General features: G+C 37.3%; 2 protein-coding genes across 5 annotated transcripts in view; one reads left to right on the top strand and one right to left on the bottom strand.

The window, feature by feature from the left end:
- LOC131946211 (transmembrane 9 superfamily member 4) overlaps positions 1 to 15696 on the top strand; it is a 50696-nt gene that overhangs the window by 13805 nt on the left and 21195 nt on the right. Inside the window, exons 9-21 of one of the 2 annotated variants that reach the window (XM_059306879.1) lie at positions 110 to 198; positions 306 to 458; positions 1415 to 1500; positions 1610 to 1742; positions 1914 to 1995; positions 2130 to 2205; positions 7626 to 7709; positions 9007 to 9102; positions 10799 to 10908; positions 13049 to 13112; positions 13963 to 14082; positions 14474 to 14563; positions 14666 to 15294. The exons of the other annotated variant lie outside the window; for it this stretch is intronic. Coding sequence (XP_059162862.1) covers positions 110 to 198; positions 306 to 458; positions 1415 to 1500; positions 1610 to 1742; positions 1914 to 1995; positions 2130 to 2205; positions 7626 to 7709; positions 9007 to 9102; positions 10799 to 10908; positions 13049 to 13112; positions 13963 to 14082; positions 14474 to 14563; positions 14666 to 14833 — 1351 coding nt within the window. The 3' untranslated portion in view covers positions 14834 to 15294. Of the gene's footprint in view, positions 1 to 109; positions 199 to 305; positions 459 to 1414; positions 1501 to 1609; positions 1743 to 1913; positions 1996 to 2129; positions 2206 to 7625; positions 7710 to 9006; positions 9103 to 10798; positions 10909 to 13048; positions 13113 to 13962; positions 14083 to 14473; positions 14564 to 14665; positions 15295 to 15696 lie in introns of those variants that run through there. 2 annotated transcript variants of the gene reach the window in all.
- LOC131946210 (uncharacterized) lies at positions 2507 to 7499 on the bottom strand. 3 transcript variants are annotated; one of them, XR_009387675.1, is made up of 2 exons: positions 3350 to 7499; positions 2507 to 2768 (listed from the first exon to the last, which is right to left on the bottom strand). XR_009387675.1 is itself a non-coding variant. In XM_059306877.1 (2 exons), the coding sequence occupies exons 1-2, from the start codon at positions 6027 to 6029 to the stop codon at positions 4044 to 4046; spliced, it is 1941 nt and encodes a 646-aa protein (XP_059162860.1). In that variant the 5' UTR covers positions 6030 to 7499; the 3' UTR covers positions 2507 to 4043. The 3 variants fall into 3 exon arrangements, 2 of the variants coding, with proteins under 2 accessions (XP_059162860.1, XP_059162859.1); XM_059306877.1 differs by having other exon boundaries at positions 2507 to 5876; positions 5922 to 7499; XM_059306876.1 differs by having other exon boundaries at positions 2507 to 6485; positions 7067 to 7499.

The raw sequence follows: 15696 nt of genomic DNA, 5'->3' as shown, positions 1-15696 counted from the left end.
TGAATATTTAGTTCAATTGAAAAGTAAATATTTTTACTGTTGAATTTTCATTACTGTATTAAAAATAAAAATGTTATGCATTTATTGATGTTTGAATAATTTACTTTAGCTTTGCTGCTTCTGAAATTAAAATTGATGCATCAACTGGATCTTGTGATATCAGTCGAGTAAAAAGCCCAATGAAGATTAATGATGATGGTATGTGTTGCATCATACCGATAAGCTTATCTTTTTGTACTCTTTAATTGATGTATGGTTTTGATTCACTCTGTATACCATAATAAAGCTATACATCTCTTTACCAGCTACAACAGAAGTTCTGTTCACCTATTCAGTGGAGTGGGAAGAAAGTGATATTGGTTGGGCCTCTAGATGGGACATCTATCTGGCCATGAGTGATATGCAGATTCATTGGTTTTCAATTATCAATTCTGTTGCTGTTGTTTGCTTCCTCTCTGGTAAGAACTTTTTGTAACTGTTCTTTAATTATGTGATTTATAAGATACGTTTATAAGAAACGTTTATATTTCTTAGGTTTTTTACATGTTAAAATTTGAATTAAAATATATAGCCTCCCAATTATTTAACAAAGCATAAATGAAATTCTGAATTCTTATTACTTTCTCGTATACGAAGTAAAGGGGAAGTATTGTAATCGTGCAAAAAAAAAAATCGAGATTTTTCCGAATCTCCACGTTTTTACACCTCGCTGTGTCGAAAAATCTTGTCCGTATGTCTGTGTAAGTGTCTGTATGTATGTATGTGTGTTCGCGCGTGTGTGTGTGTGTGTGTCTGTAAACACGATAACTTTAGTACCGTTACAGCTAGGTTGATGAAATTCATATATAAATATTATATCAAATTTGTAAATCAGTATCAACTTTTCAGCGATTTCCGATAACTGGAAGTGGAACTTTTTCTACTTTAAATTTTTCAAAAGCCTATAACTTGAGTACTATTTGAGATAGATAAATAAAATTTAACATATAAGTAAAAGATCTAATTCTCTACCTTCTGTCAAATTTTGACGAATCTCTCTCTCTCTCCCTCTCTCTCTTTATATATATACATATATATATATATATATATATATATATATATATATATATATATATATATATATATATATATATATATATATATATATATATATTGAAGAAAAAAGTACTTGATTATAAGTGGTGCAAAACAATAAATTTCGCATTTTTAACTTAGAAAAAATTAGGAAAATTAGGTAAATTTCCAAGTGCACCAATTCGACCATCTTGTCGGTAAATGATAGGTTTAAAAAAAAATTAAAATGTAGTTTTTTTTTTTTAATTTGATGATAATTATTTCAATGAAAATAGAACTGGATTTTTCAATTTATCAGTGTTTTGTTATGTGAATTTAAATAATTATATTTATGTTGCAGGTATTTTTACAACGATAATGGACAGAACTTTACGCAGAAATATTGCCCAATACAACACAGATGACCATTTGGCGAGTACAACCAAAGTGAGACTTATTGTTATGATACGAATTACAATTTTATTCTTTAGTTTTTTTAAAAAGAAACTTCCAATACATTAACCTTTAAGCATATGTTATTGTGACACATTTTTAGGATAACATAGTAAAAGGGACAGGGTGGACGCTGGTACAAGGAGATGTGTTCAGACCACCCCGCTTCTCAAAGCTCCTAACATCCCTTATTGGAGCTGGCATCCAGATCTTTTTCATGGCACTTATTACAATTTGTATGTGCTTTTTTTTTTTAAATTTTTGTTTAAACTGCTTCACAAGTTAAAGTTGTTTAGTAGATTTAACTTAATGTGTCACTTTTACAATATTTACATCAAATTTAACTGGGTGTTTTAGAAGGCAAGTGTAAGTTTTATTTTAATTTTTTAAATAACAATTTATTTTAGTCTTTGCTATGCTGGGAATGTTATCACCATCCGCCAGAGGCTCCCTCATCACTGTGGGAATTTTCTTGTATATGTTTATGGGGTGAGTTTTTAGTTGCCTTTTACTGGAAATTAACTCATGTGCTGATGAGAATCATTTTGCTCTTCGCAAATATTATCAAATAATATGCATGGCTTTTATAAGAAATAGATTTGAATAGATTAATTTTCCCCCAGTTTCTTTGCTGGCTATTTCTCTGCCCGTCTTTACAAAACAATGAAAGGACTGCAGTGGAAGAAAGCAGCTTTCCAGGTTGATAAACATTTACTTTTGTTTAAACATCTAGGGAACGTCCATAAATGGCGTCACATTCGTAGGGGGAGGGGGTCCGTAATTTTGTGTCGGTGTGTGTGATGAAGGTAAGGGGGTGGGGGTGGGTGGGTGTTTAATGCAAAAAGTTGGGTTTTTTCAAGATGGCCGCCGTTGCCATGGCAACCTTTATTTTTAAAAGAGTTCCTGATGCTTGCAAATATGTTCCTTTAAGTACCCTAACTTAGATATACACAAATAAATAAATAAAACGTATTAATTAATGTAAGCCCTGCTAGGGGGGGATACCTAAAATCTACCCTTCTAGGCTTAACTAACTAATCTGTCCGGTCAGTGCAACCGTGGTAGAACCCACAGTGGTTAAACCCTAACCTTAGTCTAAATAATAAGCTACTAAAATAAAACAAAAACTTTTAACAATTTAATAAAATTTATTGCATGGAACCAAAAGTTATAAAAAAAGAATAGATATAAACTGACACAAAACAGAACCAAACGAAACAAACTTTTTACATCAAACACAACACCCAATTTCGGACTACGTCCTAGAAAAAGGAAAACAAATAAATTAATTACTTTACAAAGAAAAGTTATATACAAAGCATTAACCACAGGCTGGCTGGATTACATCTCCACCGCCTGCAGGTAGTCCCCACAGAATATACTTTAACAATTAACTGGAACACTACCAGGACACTGAGCTCAAACTACTAGCTCAACACAGTTACCAGCCTAACAAAAGGCTAAGTAAAATAAAATCTATTAAAAACAAGTGTACCTTCACAGTGACTAGAACGAACCGAACACTCTCCTGGGGATCAACATGATCACCACAGGAAGCGAAAGGTCACTAAAAAGATAACAATATTATAACCAAACCCGACAGTCCGGAACGAACCGTGACTGTGGGTCAAGTCTAAAAATACCTTTATCCCTGGCTTAACACCAGCCCAAGGGATACAATCAAAGTAATAAAATGACCATAAAAACTCAGAATCTGAGTCCACATGGCCTGACCACAATGGCGGTCAGAAGACAACCACAAAAAAACTTATGGCCAGTAACCAAAATAAAGAGCATAGCAAAAAATAGACATAGTAAAGAAATAAACTTATATCTAACTTACCAGGACTACGACGAACACAAACACAAAATAAATATGGCTGGATGGTGCGAATTTGCTATTCTTTTCACCCGATGACCAGAGAGACTGCCTGCTCCCTTCACCGCAGCTTTACACACAAAAGACAGAGTTGAACAAGCCGGAACCCGACTTCCACACACCTCACACGCTACACGTAAACAAATAGTCCCTAATTCACGGATAACAAACCAAACACGACGAAACATGCAACAGAATATTATAAAAAGACACTTACTATAAACAATGACAACAATATAAACGAAATATATATAAACTAGCTATAACCAGGGACATAAACAGTGAGACAGCGGCGCCATAATACGGGACTACACAACTAAAAAATACGAACAATTTACGACATGAAACGAAACGATACATTCGCCTTCTAAGTTACAAATAATAAAAATACACTCCAGCCGCTCACATACACGCCCCCTAAAGCTTGCGGTCACCGCAAGCTAACAAACTTGAAAAAAACAGCCCACAGGGCATAATCATAAATGTTACAAAAAACTTTGCAGGAAGAACTTGCAAAAAAATCAGCCCACAGGGCATAATCATACATGTTACAAAAAACAAAACTTTGCAAAAGAACTTGCAAAAAAATCAGCCCACAGGGCACGATCATAAATTTTACAAAAAAACATTGTCAAAAAAATCAGCCCACAGGGCACAATCACAAGTCTAGCCTACTAGGGACTCTGCGCTCCCTGACCGACCTACGCAGAGGTATGTCAGGTACTGTGGGGTTACCGGCTGCTCTGGTCCCCGGCAATTGGACCTTATAAATTATGTGGCTGTAGCCTGGAGTAGCCGGCGGTATCACTTTGACCGGCCTTGGGGAGGGTGGTTGAGCCCGGGGAGGCACATATCTCGTGATCTGGGTGCTGGCCACCCGGCGGGTGCCAGAAGGGCCATCTTTCTTCTTAATGGCGTAACACCCGCCGGTGATCGGAGGTACTTCGACCACGACGTAAGCTGTCGGGTCGTCCAGGTCCGCCATTTTGCGTCTGCCTAGTGGGGGTTGTCTCAGAAGGACCAGATCGCCTATGGCCAGTTCAGCTACAGGTGCCTTTTTGACCTGCTTGTCCTTCTTGCTCGACTCTGTCTGGGGGCATCCCCCAGCACCACCACCCGGTGCCTTAATTAAGGATGGGTTAGGTGGAACCATTGCCTCTAGTTCCTCAGATTGGTCCACCTTTATACTGGTTATGCTGGCGCGTAGGCAGGATGTTGGGCCTGATACCACTGACGGATCTGGGTGGAAAGGTTGGTCTAATGGCTGTACCACCTTGTCGTCCTTCATTCCGGGGTCTCCTTTCGTCGCCTGAATGGTTGGTACACTCTTGGCAGACACCAGAGTCCTTTCGCGGGGGCGGAGGGCCCTGTCCCCTCGCCATACCTTCGGTGTCACCCCTGGGGGCTTGATCAGGTGGGCCAATGTGGTCAGGTCCTGGAGAACGTTCATGCCCAACAAACAGGGTGGAGCTGATGAGCCACCCACTGGATCCTTTATCACAAGGAACCCCTTGTCGCGTATTTCTTCCTTGTTGATCTCCAGGTCAGTAATAAAATAGCCATTGTATGGGATGGCCAACCCATTTGCTGCCCTCAAGGACAGGGGTGTGTCTGTTCTTAGGATAATGTTCTTGAGGCTCCTGTTACAAAATGTTTCAGTGACCGTGCTGACTTGTGAACCACTGTCTATAACGGCCGTCACCGGTACACCTTGTAAATACACAGTCAGGGTGGGGCACTGTCCAGCCAGCTTGTGAATGGTGGAGCTTGGGCTCTGCCCACCAGCAGTAGTAAGACTCTGAATCACTGCGGCCTCCTGCTTCTTTGAGTTTCGACAATTGCGGGCGAGGTGACCTTGCTGGTTACAATTGTAACACATTCTTGTTTCCGCCTCTGGACGTCGGCGGGGTACCCTTCGGCTAGATGACACTTGAGGGTTCTGTGCCAACTGAGTCAACAGAGCCGATAGCTGCTCTGCGAGCTTGTCCACCCTGTCTTCCAGCTTAGACCTGGGCAGGGTGGATTCTTCCTTGGGGCGGGCATGTAGAGCTGCCACATAGGCAGGTTCTGTCCCTGGGTCCTCGTCTCCAGACCATCGAATGGCCGCATCCCGTATGGCCAGGAAGGGGATCTTAGGGTCCCTGAAAACTAGTTCTTGCAACTGACGTCTGACTGAGGACTGGCTCAGCTTTTCCATAAACTGGTCCCTTAGGAACTCAGCATTCGTCTGAGGGACTTGCAGGGTGCCCTGTCTGGCAACAAGGGCCTTGAAGGCCCTGTGCAGGCGGTGCGAGTAGGCCCTCACCGACTCGTGTTGGCCCTGCACAACCATTTGGAGTTGCGCCATTAGCTGGGAGACGCTCCTCTTCTCCCCATAGACTTCTCGGAGGAGCCTGATGGAGGCCTCTGGGTCACGTTGCAGGTCATCTCCCCTGCAGCTCAGTTCTTCTCTCACAGCTTCCCCCAGGTACTGCCAGAGAAGGTCCTTCCTCTCTTCCACTGAGACGTCTCTTCTGGCCCTCCAGAGAGACTGGACCTCGTCAATGAATCGTTCCACCTCATAGCCGTGGCTGTCCCCATGAAACTTCCGGATGAGGATCTCCCTGGGTGGAACGATGCTGATGGTTTGTGCCACCTCCGCCATCTCGTCCGAATTGGGTGTTAAGACTACAAACAATTCCTACACTAAACAAAAACTAAACACATATGGTTCCATAAAGGGCCTATCAAGAAACAAAAATTTATCTAAGCTACACTAGCCCTAGAAAAACAAAAATTTAACTAGACTAAAGCACTGACCCCACTCGTGCTACCAATTTGTAAGCCCTGCTAGGGGGGGATACCTAAAATCTACCCTTCTAGGCTTAACTAACTAATCTGTCCGGTCAGTGCAACCGTGGTAGAACCCACAGTGGTTAAACCCTAACCTTAGTCTAAATAATAAGCTACTAAAATAAAACAAAAACTTTTAACAATTTAATAAAATTTATTGCATGGAACCAAAAGTTATAAAAAAAGAATAGATATAAACTGACACAAAACAGAACCAAACGAAACAAACTTTTTACATCAAACACAACACCCAATTTCGGACTACGTCCTAGAAAAAGGAAAACAAATAAATTAATTACTTTACAAAGAAAAGTTATATACAAAGCATTAACCACAGGCTGGCTGGATTACATCTCCACCGCCTGCAGGTAGTCCCCACAGAATATACTTTAACAATTAACTGGAACACTACCAGGACACTGAGCTCAAACTACTAGCTCAACACAGTTACCAGCCTAACAAAAGGCTAAGTAAAATAAAATCTATTAAAAACAAGTGTACCTTCACAGTGACTAGAACGAACCGAACACTCTCCTGGGGATCAACATGATCACCACAGGAAGCGAAAGGTCACTAAAAAGATAACAATATTATAACCAAACCCGACAGTCCGGAACGAACCGTGACTGTGGGTCAAGTCTAAAAATACCTTTATCCCTGGCTTAACACCAGCCCAAGGGATACAATCAAAGTAATAAAATGACCATAAAAACTCAGAATCTGAGTCCACATGGCCTGACCACAATGGCGGTCAGAAGACAACCACAAAAAAACTTATGGCCAGTAACCAAAATAAAGAGCATAGCAAAAAATAGACATAGTAAAGAAATAAACTTATATCTAACTTACCAGGACTACGACGAACACAAACACAAAATAAATATGGCTGGATGGTGCGAATTTGCTATTCTTTTCACCCGATGACCAGAGAGACTGCCTGCTCCCTTCACCGCAGCTTTACACACAAAAGACAGAGTTGAACAAGCCGGAACCCGACTTCCACACACCTCACACGCTACACGTAAACAAATAGTCCCTAATTCACGGATAACAAACCAAACACGACGAAACATGCAACAGAATATTATAAAAAGACACTTACTATAAACAATGACAACAATATAAACGAAATATATATAAACTAGCTATAACCAGGGACATAAACAGTGAGACAGCGGCGCCATAATACGGGACTACACAACTAAAAAATACGAACAATTTACGACATGAAACGAAACGATACATTCGCCTTCTAAGTTACAAATAATAAAAATACACTCCAGCCGCTCACATAAAGAACATGGTATTTTGAGCCTACCCCCTTAAATGTAATGTGATACTTCTTATTAATTATTATTGGTTTTGATGAAGAACTTGTTGTTAAACTTATTTTCCTTAATGATTTCAGACAGCTACATTATATCCATCTGTTATGTTTGGGTTTGGCTTGTTGCTGAACTTTTTCATCTGGGAAAAACATTCTTCTGGAGCTGTAAGTTTTAACTTACACTGCTATCCATTAAAGTATTTTGAGTTTGTTAATGAGGACTCGTGTTCTTATTTTTTAATAATTACAATAAAAATTATTTTGTACAGCTAGTCAATCAATTAATTTTGAAATATTTTTTTTTGAAAAAAGTATTACACTAAATAGATTTAAAAACTGAACAAAAGTTCCCTTGATTTGATCAAAAAAATTCATAAAAAACGTTTTAATAACAAGCTTTTATGGTATAATGCACTAAAAATGAGAAAAAAATGACTCTTTAGATATATAATAATACACAACTATTTAAATAACTATAAAGGAAAGAGTGGGTTATAGTTAAATAGTAGTGTATTATTATATATTTAGAGAAAATTATTTTCTCCTTTTTAGTGCATTATTACATAAAAGCTTGTTTTTTGTGATTTTTTTCATCAAGGCCCTACTTAAAAATTTTTATTACAGTAACGTTACATGGCTAAAATCTATTGCGCTCCTTATTAACATGATAACGTGCTTGTAACAGTGCGGAATAGTTGGAAAAGTCTGCCTACTAATTTGGACAAAATTTTAATTAATTCATAAAATATTAATTAGGCGTCAAATTAAGTCAAATTTAATGTCAGATTGCATTGTCTTCATGTCTTGGCCCACGTGCCGAGTTTGAAACGAATCTGTCAGAAGTGCCCGACATTTCGCTCGGACTTTTCGATCTAGACAGACAGACTGACGAAAGAGAAAGCAAGAAAAATAAAAGCGTGTGAAATAAATTATACACTACTATTTAGATCTAAATAACTATAAAGAAAAGCTTTCCTTTATAGTTATTTAAATAGTAGTGTATAATTTATTTTCTACTTTTCAGTGCATTATTACATAAAAGCTTGTAACTAAAACGTTTTTTAAGAAAAATTTTTCAGTAGCCTACTTTTAAAAATTTACAATAGACTTGCATGACTAAAAACCATGCGCATCTAATGAACGTGATGACGCGTGTCTAATAGTGCGGAATAGTTTGATGAGACAGCCTACTAATTTGGACACATGTTTAATTTATTCATAAAAAATTGATCAGACAACCACTTAAGTCAATTTTAATGTCATGTAGTATTGTCTTCACGTCTTGACCCACGTGCCAACGTAGAAACAAATCTGTCAGTTAGAAGTGTTCGAAATTTTGCTCGGGCGTTTCGATCTGGACAGACTGACGACAGAACGATAGAGACAGTGAGTTAAATAAAAGCTTGTAAAAATCTTATTACCATAAATCTTTGTAAACATGCGGAAACTTTCTAATTACCAGGTACCATTCACAACTATGTTGACATTGTTGAGCAGGTGGTTCGGTATCTCCCTGCCTCTGGTTTTCATAGGATTCTATTTGATCTTCAGAAATAAGGTAACGTCCTTTAAAGTATGATCTCCAACTGTTGCTTTGTATAATTCACACTTTTATAAGTAGTCATTGATTTTAGAGCCTCCTGAAAACTCTGTATTTTCACAATTTATACACGTGTCTTTTATTTTGAAGACTGTTGGCCTCTAGGTCTGTAGTTTAAAACTTTTCTGCATAAATCGACTTCAGGTCATCTCTACAACTATGTCTTGAATATCTTGCTACAAATAATAAAGATTGTGTCTATGCCATTTTTCCGTGCATTTAATAAAAACACTTGAAGATTATTGCTCCACATGTAGTCTTTATTCGCAATACTCATTACAGCTAATCATATTCTACTTCTAATCCAGTGGATCTTAACATTTTTAGGGGGGGGGACGACCCCACCAGCTTCACGTGCGCATTCGCCGAACACTTCTTCAAAGAAAAAAAAACAACATGATTTTCTTCAAATTAAAAAGATTGTTATATATTTTACTGGTGCAAAAAATTAACCGTGCTTTAAAGAACAAAACCATTAACATATGATTCGCGACATCAGCTTGAATTCATTGAGTGTTGTGGTCTTGTATTTCCATCTTCATCCAGTTAAGAAAGTGTTTTCTCTGGGTTTTTTTCTCCAGAATTTTTTTTCCGCGAAAGAGGGGAAGGAGGGGGGGGGGGGGGTCGAGAACTGAAAATTTGGAGGGGGGAGGGCGGATACTGGTAAAAGTATAAATTTTCTATTAAATTTCTATTTCATTTGGGGGAGGGATTTGTGGAAATGCTTTGGGGGAGGGGGGATAATGCCTGAAAGAATTTCTGTGTTCTTTCAGTTTTAGCTTTGCCGGTGCTAGACTAGAAATACTCAACATGGTATTGCAGATTATACAGCTAGCGTGCTGACCCTCATCAAATTCCGTTATACATTTCCCTTCATGCTTTACCTATTCGTCCCATTACTTCCGGGCAGATTAGGCTTGCATAGGAGAGAAAACTCTAAAATCAAACAACAGCTTCCTTGTCACCAGTGTCGGGATCGCCTCATGGGGGGTGGGGGGTTCAATTTTTTTTTCCATTTATATATTATACACAGAGAGTTAGACTGCCTTACTCAATTTTAAATTAATTATTTTAACAATTTCTTAATTCAGTAATTGAACCTATTAAATCGAAGTGTATATCATGAGATGAGACAACAAATCACACACAAATTTGCTCTAACTTCGTTCGGGCGAGATATAATCGTGCTTTAAAAAGCTTATATCTCATTTATACCTTTTTATATGTAAATATATTAAACAATACCTTTTATATATGTAAATTCTACAGTTTGTGTCATTCCCCCCCCCCCCCCCGGTAAAAGCTTTAAAGTGTTCACATTTACTACTAATGATGTTTATCTATAGTAGATTGTTAAATCAGCGGGATAAGCATTGTTTTCTTTATAGTTTGCATGTTTACGTCAGGATCACCACTCAAATTAACCATTCATTGAACTGTCAAAAAACGTATTTATTCTAGATATCTTGCGGTCCGCACCCCCCGCCCCCGCCTTCGACGCCTCTGCTCGGAAAATATATTGCCAACTCCAACAGAGAGAGAGAGAGAGTGAGAAAGGAAGAGGAGTGCGCAAATGGGCGTTTATATATTAGGGTTCTGTAAATTATTTACTTCTCAGCGGATATAAATTATCTTCGCCATTATCTACTCTTAGCCCGGTCATGTAAAGCGTCAAATCTACACAACAATAACTCTACGCAATAAAACTAATAAGATTCCGAGACAAGTTCCAGAACAAGCTTGGTACATGAATCCTTTCCTTGGGTAAGTAACTGGAGTATTTAAATATTTACATAAATCTTCTAAAAGATAGGTATAAACCAGTGACGTTCAGATGTGGGGGGGGGGGGGGGGGGGGAAAGGGAACTGAACAGGGCCTAGGCCCCGGGCATATATTAAGGGGTGGGAGGGCATCCTACGGAGGTGGATTTTTTATGTGATTAAAAAAATTCGATATATCGTGTCATGATGTCATCGTAGCTTTTTCATTTGTTTGCTGATAGTGATATCACCCAATAAATACGCAATCACCTATCACTCGTTTTTACATTACACTGTCCGTATCGCAAAACTTATATAGAAAAGGTGGACATCAGTGAAGCCGGGTCGTAGTCCTGTGATAGTAATTGATATTCCCTTAATTAATGTGTGTGCTATTTATTTAGTATAGTGTAGGGGCATCTTTTAAGGTAGGCCTACTTTTGACCAAATAATTCCCATGCACTGTAGGGGCATCTTTCAAGTAATATGCCCGTATTCGTTATACTAACTTTCAAAACATCCGTAGTTTTATTTTTATTTATTTTTTCTACGTCGTAGAGGCATCTTTAAAGTAATTATTCGTATATGCATTATAATATATTTTAAGTACATCCGATGAAATGCCCAATTCAATGTATACTACATTTTAAGGGGGTTGGCTTCGGTAAAAAAAATATTTAATACTAGAGAGCAAACAATTTTTTCTCTACAGCTTTTTTAAGGTATTTCCGGTAAAAACACTAAATTTTTGTGGCATAAAATCTAGTGTTTTTGACGGACCCACTATTCATAAGAAATTTTGAAGATCTGCACTTAAAATTTGTAGCTGAGTAACTCAAAATATTGTAGAAGATTATGAATTCATTGTTTATTGGACTTAAAATGTATTATTTTATAATTGGTGAAAATCCTTCGAAGAGGTAATTTTTTTTAATATGGCCGCCGTTGTCATAGTTACCAAAAAAAATGTTTGCTCTCTAGTATTAAAAAGTTTATTTTTTTTATTTTTTCGGAGCCTACCCCCTTAAAAGAATCCAAAAAGTAAGTATCACCATCATCATCATTCCTTTGTGGCCCCTGGGGAGCAAAGGGCTGCAACTACACATTTCCAGCGGACTCGGTTTTGGGCTGCTCCCTTAATCTGTGCCCATGTGAGCCCAGCTGTTTCCGCCTCTTCCTTAACCGTTCTTTTCTATGTCTTTTTTTTTTTTGCCGGCCCACTTACCCTTTTCCCTGAAACAGTAAGTATGCCCCTCATCATTTTATATATGGTAGGGGCATCTTGAAAATAATTATGCTCATATTCATACAACACATTTGAAGGGCATCCATATAGTAATTATACCCATTATCATTGTGTCTAACGTTGGGGTATCGCTAAAGCTTTTAGGTACATGTTTATTTTAATGCATTTTATAGGTATCTAAAGAGTAATTGTGCTAATATTATTATTATAAATTGCTATTATAAATAGCACAGTGGATTGTTAGACACCGACCAAGGTAGAAGCTTTTTTTAAGGTTGTAAGGTATGGTAAAGCTGGCAGCTTTAGACGGCCATTAGCTTCAGTTATATTAAAAAGAAACAAATAGTTTGAAAGCATCTGGCATCACCCATCTGTTTATTGCATTGATGTTTTTGACCAAGTGGTTAGAGATAATTAGTTCAATGCACACTCTCACGTGTATTAACTACACTACAAAAATCCCCGAGCAGACTAAGAGAGAAGTAGCCTATAAATAAAGGCGTACCTGACGCCCTTATTGTAGAAACGAACCTAACTGAGGCTTTATTGTTAGGCATGGCATATAGCCCCCCCCCTCCAACACACACGCGACATGTCCCCCTACTGTCTCCCCACCCCGAAGTTCCATCCATCAATACATGTGAGTTGGTCATTCCGTGGGATTTAGTCGTAGTCAATGTTTTCATCTAGATTAAGATAAGCACAATTTGTAAAATGGTTTCTATTTGTATTAACTTTCAACACACCTTATTTGTTTTTGTAATTAAGCTTTATATATAAAGACCCTGGGAATTTACATAGGTCTGCACGGCCACTGGTATAAGTTTCACCATTACTTTGTTACTCTACATAAACATTACTCATGACGTTCTTTCTTTCATACTTTTACACTTCTAGAACACTGATGGCTGGAATTTTACCATTTGGTGCTATGTACATTGAACTATTTTATATATTCACTGTAAGTATGGTAATATTTTTACTAGTTTACATTACTTTGGAAATACATTCACACAGAGAGTAGTGTAGCAAGGGGGGGGGGGGGGCTAAATGTGTCCAGGCCGCTGCATCCACGTCAGTGGGCATTCAACAGGGAGAATTTTTTATTGGGGGGGGGGGGTTAAAGTTTTGCCATGTTGAGTCATATAAAGTTCCCATCCGTTCCCAGACATAATTATTAATTTTTAAGCCCGTAATTATAATTTTTACATTGTAGGGACATCTTTAACGTAATTATGCTTGTATTCATTATAATACTTTTGAAGGGCATACATATAGCACTTATTATTATGTTCATTTTATATAATGTAGTACATCTTTTAAGTAATTATGCTTATATCATTTTTGTAGTTTTGAAGAGCATATATACAGTAATAATGTCAATATATGTTTTATATATTATCGGGACATTATAACGTACTGCACTTATATTCATTATAGAATGTTTAAAGGGCATCCATACAGTAATTTTGCCCATATTCATTTTATATATTGTTATCTATTGTGAGAGCGCGATGCTGGTCGGTAATGTAATATGTGGACGCTGTATAAAAACACTCTATAACGTAGCACTCGAACTAGGAAACTATTTTCAGAGAGTTTGGCATCCAATACCTATACATTTAAATGCACAGTTATTATTTTCCTCACCAACTGTCACCCACCCCAAAGTTCAACCCTACTGAGCGTTTTTCCTTGAGTTGGCCTCGGTCATCGAAACGCCTCTGCACGCCACTGTAAAATGAGTGAATGCATCAGTTTGTTGTAACGATTATGGTATTTTGCAATGATATAAAATGTTTGTTTACTAGGCCATTTGGGAGAACCAGTACTATTACTTGTTTGGTTTCCTGTTCTTGGTATTCATCATTGTGGTGGTGACCGTCTCACAAATAGCCGTGGTCATGGTGTACTTTCAGTTGTGTTGTGAAGTAAGTATCAAAGTAAAAACCTTCTTTTGAAAAACATAATTATAGAAGTGATTTTGTTATCTGGTTTTCTAAATTTGTTTTGAAGAGCTTGTCTTCACTTAAACTTTTCTATGATCAATAAAAACTAGGAAAACAGTGCTTTTATCGATCATAGAAAAGTTCAATTTAAATAAAGTTCTTGAAAATGCAATGTTTAACGTAATTGCACAATGCATAACACAAAACTGAAAATGAAATTTGTTCAAGGTCTCACCACACAGTTCTTTCCATTGCTGAGTTTATTTAAATTCTACTTCATCTGGCTCTCTGACATTCTAATCTGGAAAGGTACTTTGTTTAAGATTTGAAAATATTGAAGTGTTTTGATTTAATCTTTAAATTCATGTTTTAGGACTACCACTGGTGGTGGAGGACCTTTGTTGTGTCTGGTGGTTCGGCTGTTTATGTGTTTGCCTACTCAGTCTATTTTTTTATTACAAGGGTATGTAACAGGCTTGATATTTAGAAATAGCAAATACAGATATGTATCATATTTTTAAACTTTAGATTACCTTAAAACATTTTTTTCTTGTATATTTTTTAGCTGGAAATCACAGAGTTCATCCCAACCTTGCTGTATTTTGGATACACTATTATGATAGTGTTCACCCTCTGGGTGTTTACAGGCACCATTGGATTCTTTGCTGCTTACTGGTTTATAAGACGAATCTATGGCAATCTTGTACCACTAAGTCAAGAGGATCTTCGCTAATGTAACTAGTTTAAGCCTTCAATCTGTCAACATAATTTGTCATCTCATCTGTCTGTTAACACGATATGTTATCTCATCTGTCAACATTATATTTTATCTGATCTGTCAACGTATGTTATATGATAGCTTGGCTTTTTATTGCTCTGAAAAAAGCTTGCTCCAGTGGTTGAACAAGGTGACTATCATGTGGAAGACCATACAAAACTATGCCATTTTCAGCGCATAATTGTAATGTGTCAAACGATGTATGGCTTGTATGCCCATCAACCAGAGGAAAGACTGGTTTATTAAGATCTTAGGTAGGCTACCTATGATGAAGCTAGATTCTTCGCACTGTCTGGCTATTGAGCAAAAGTTTTCTTTTATTAAACCCAATAAACATCTACATTATATTTGATTTTTTTTAAACCAAGTGTAAATATAAACTCTTAACATTTTTTAAATAAACTACCATAACTGCACATACAGAATTTAAATAAATTGTTGTTGTTGTTTTTTTAAAGAAAACACGGAATTAATGACAATTTGTTTTGCGCTGAGTTTGTATCGATTTATGCAAAAAAACAACATCAATTTGTGAGTTAGTTGGTTTTCACCAGATGCCATCGCTATTTTGGTGATTAAAGTTAGCCTCGTAGGATGAGAGTCCCTTAACTTTTGTAGTTATTTTTTAAAATAATTAACTTGATGTCACATTTATAGAAGTCAACCGAATAGTTTATAAAAAGAGGATCAAATTTTTCAATTACCTTTATATGAAGCCACATGCATACTTTTCCCGTGTATTTTTACTTTCTCGTATATACAAAGTATAGAGAAAGTCTTGTAAGCGTGCAAAAAAAAAATCTAGATTTTTGCAAATC

The sequence above is a fragment of the Physella acuta genome, unplaced genomic scaffold (genome assembly GCF_028476545.2).
Source record: "Physella acuta isolate Inbredline_101_S28 unplaced genomic scaffold, ASM2847654v3 ptg000548l, whole genome shotgun sequence".
In the NCBI taxonomy this organism is placed as follows: Eukaryota; Metazoa; Mollusca; class Gastropoda; family Physidae; genus Physella; species Physella acuta.
Note: the sequence above shows the minus strand (reverse complement) of the source record. Positions and strands in the feature narration are given on the sequence as shown.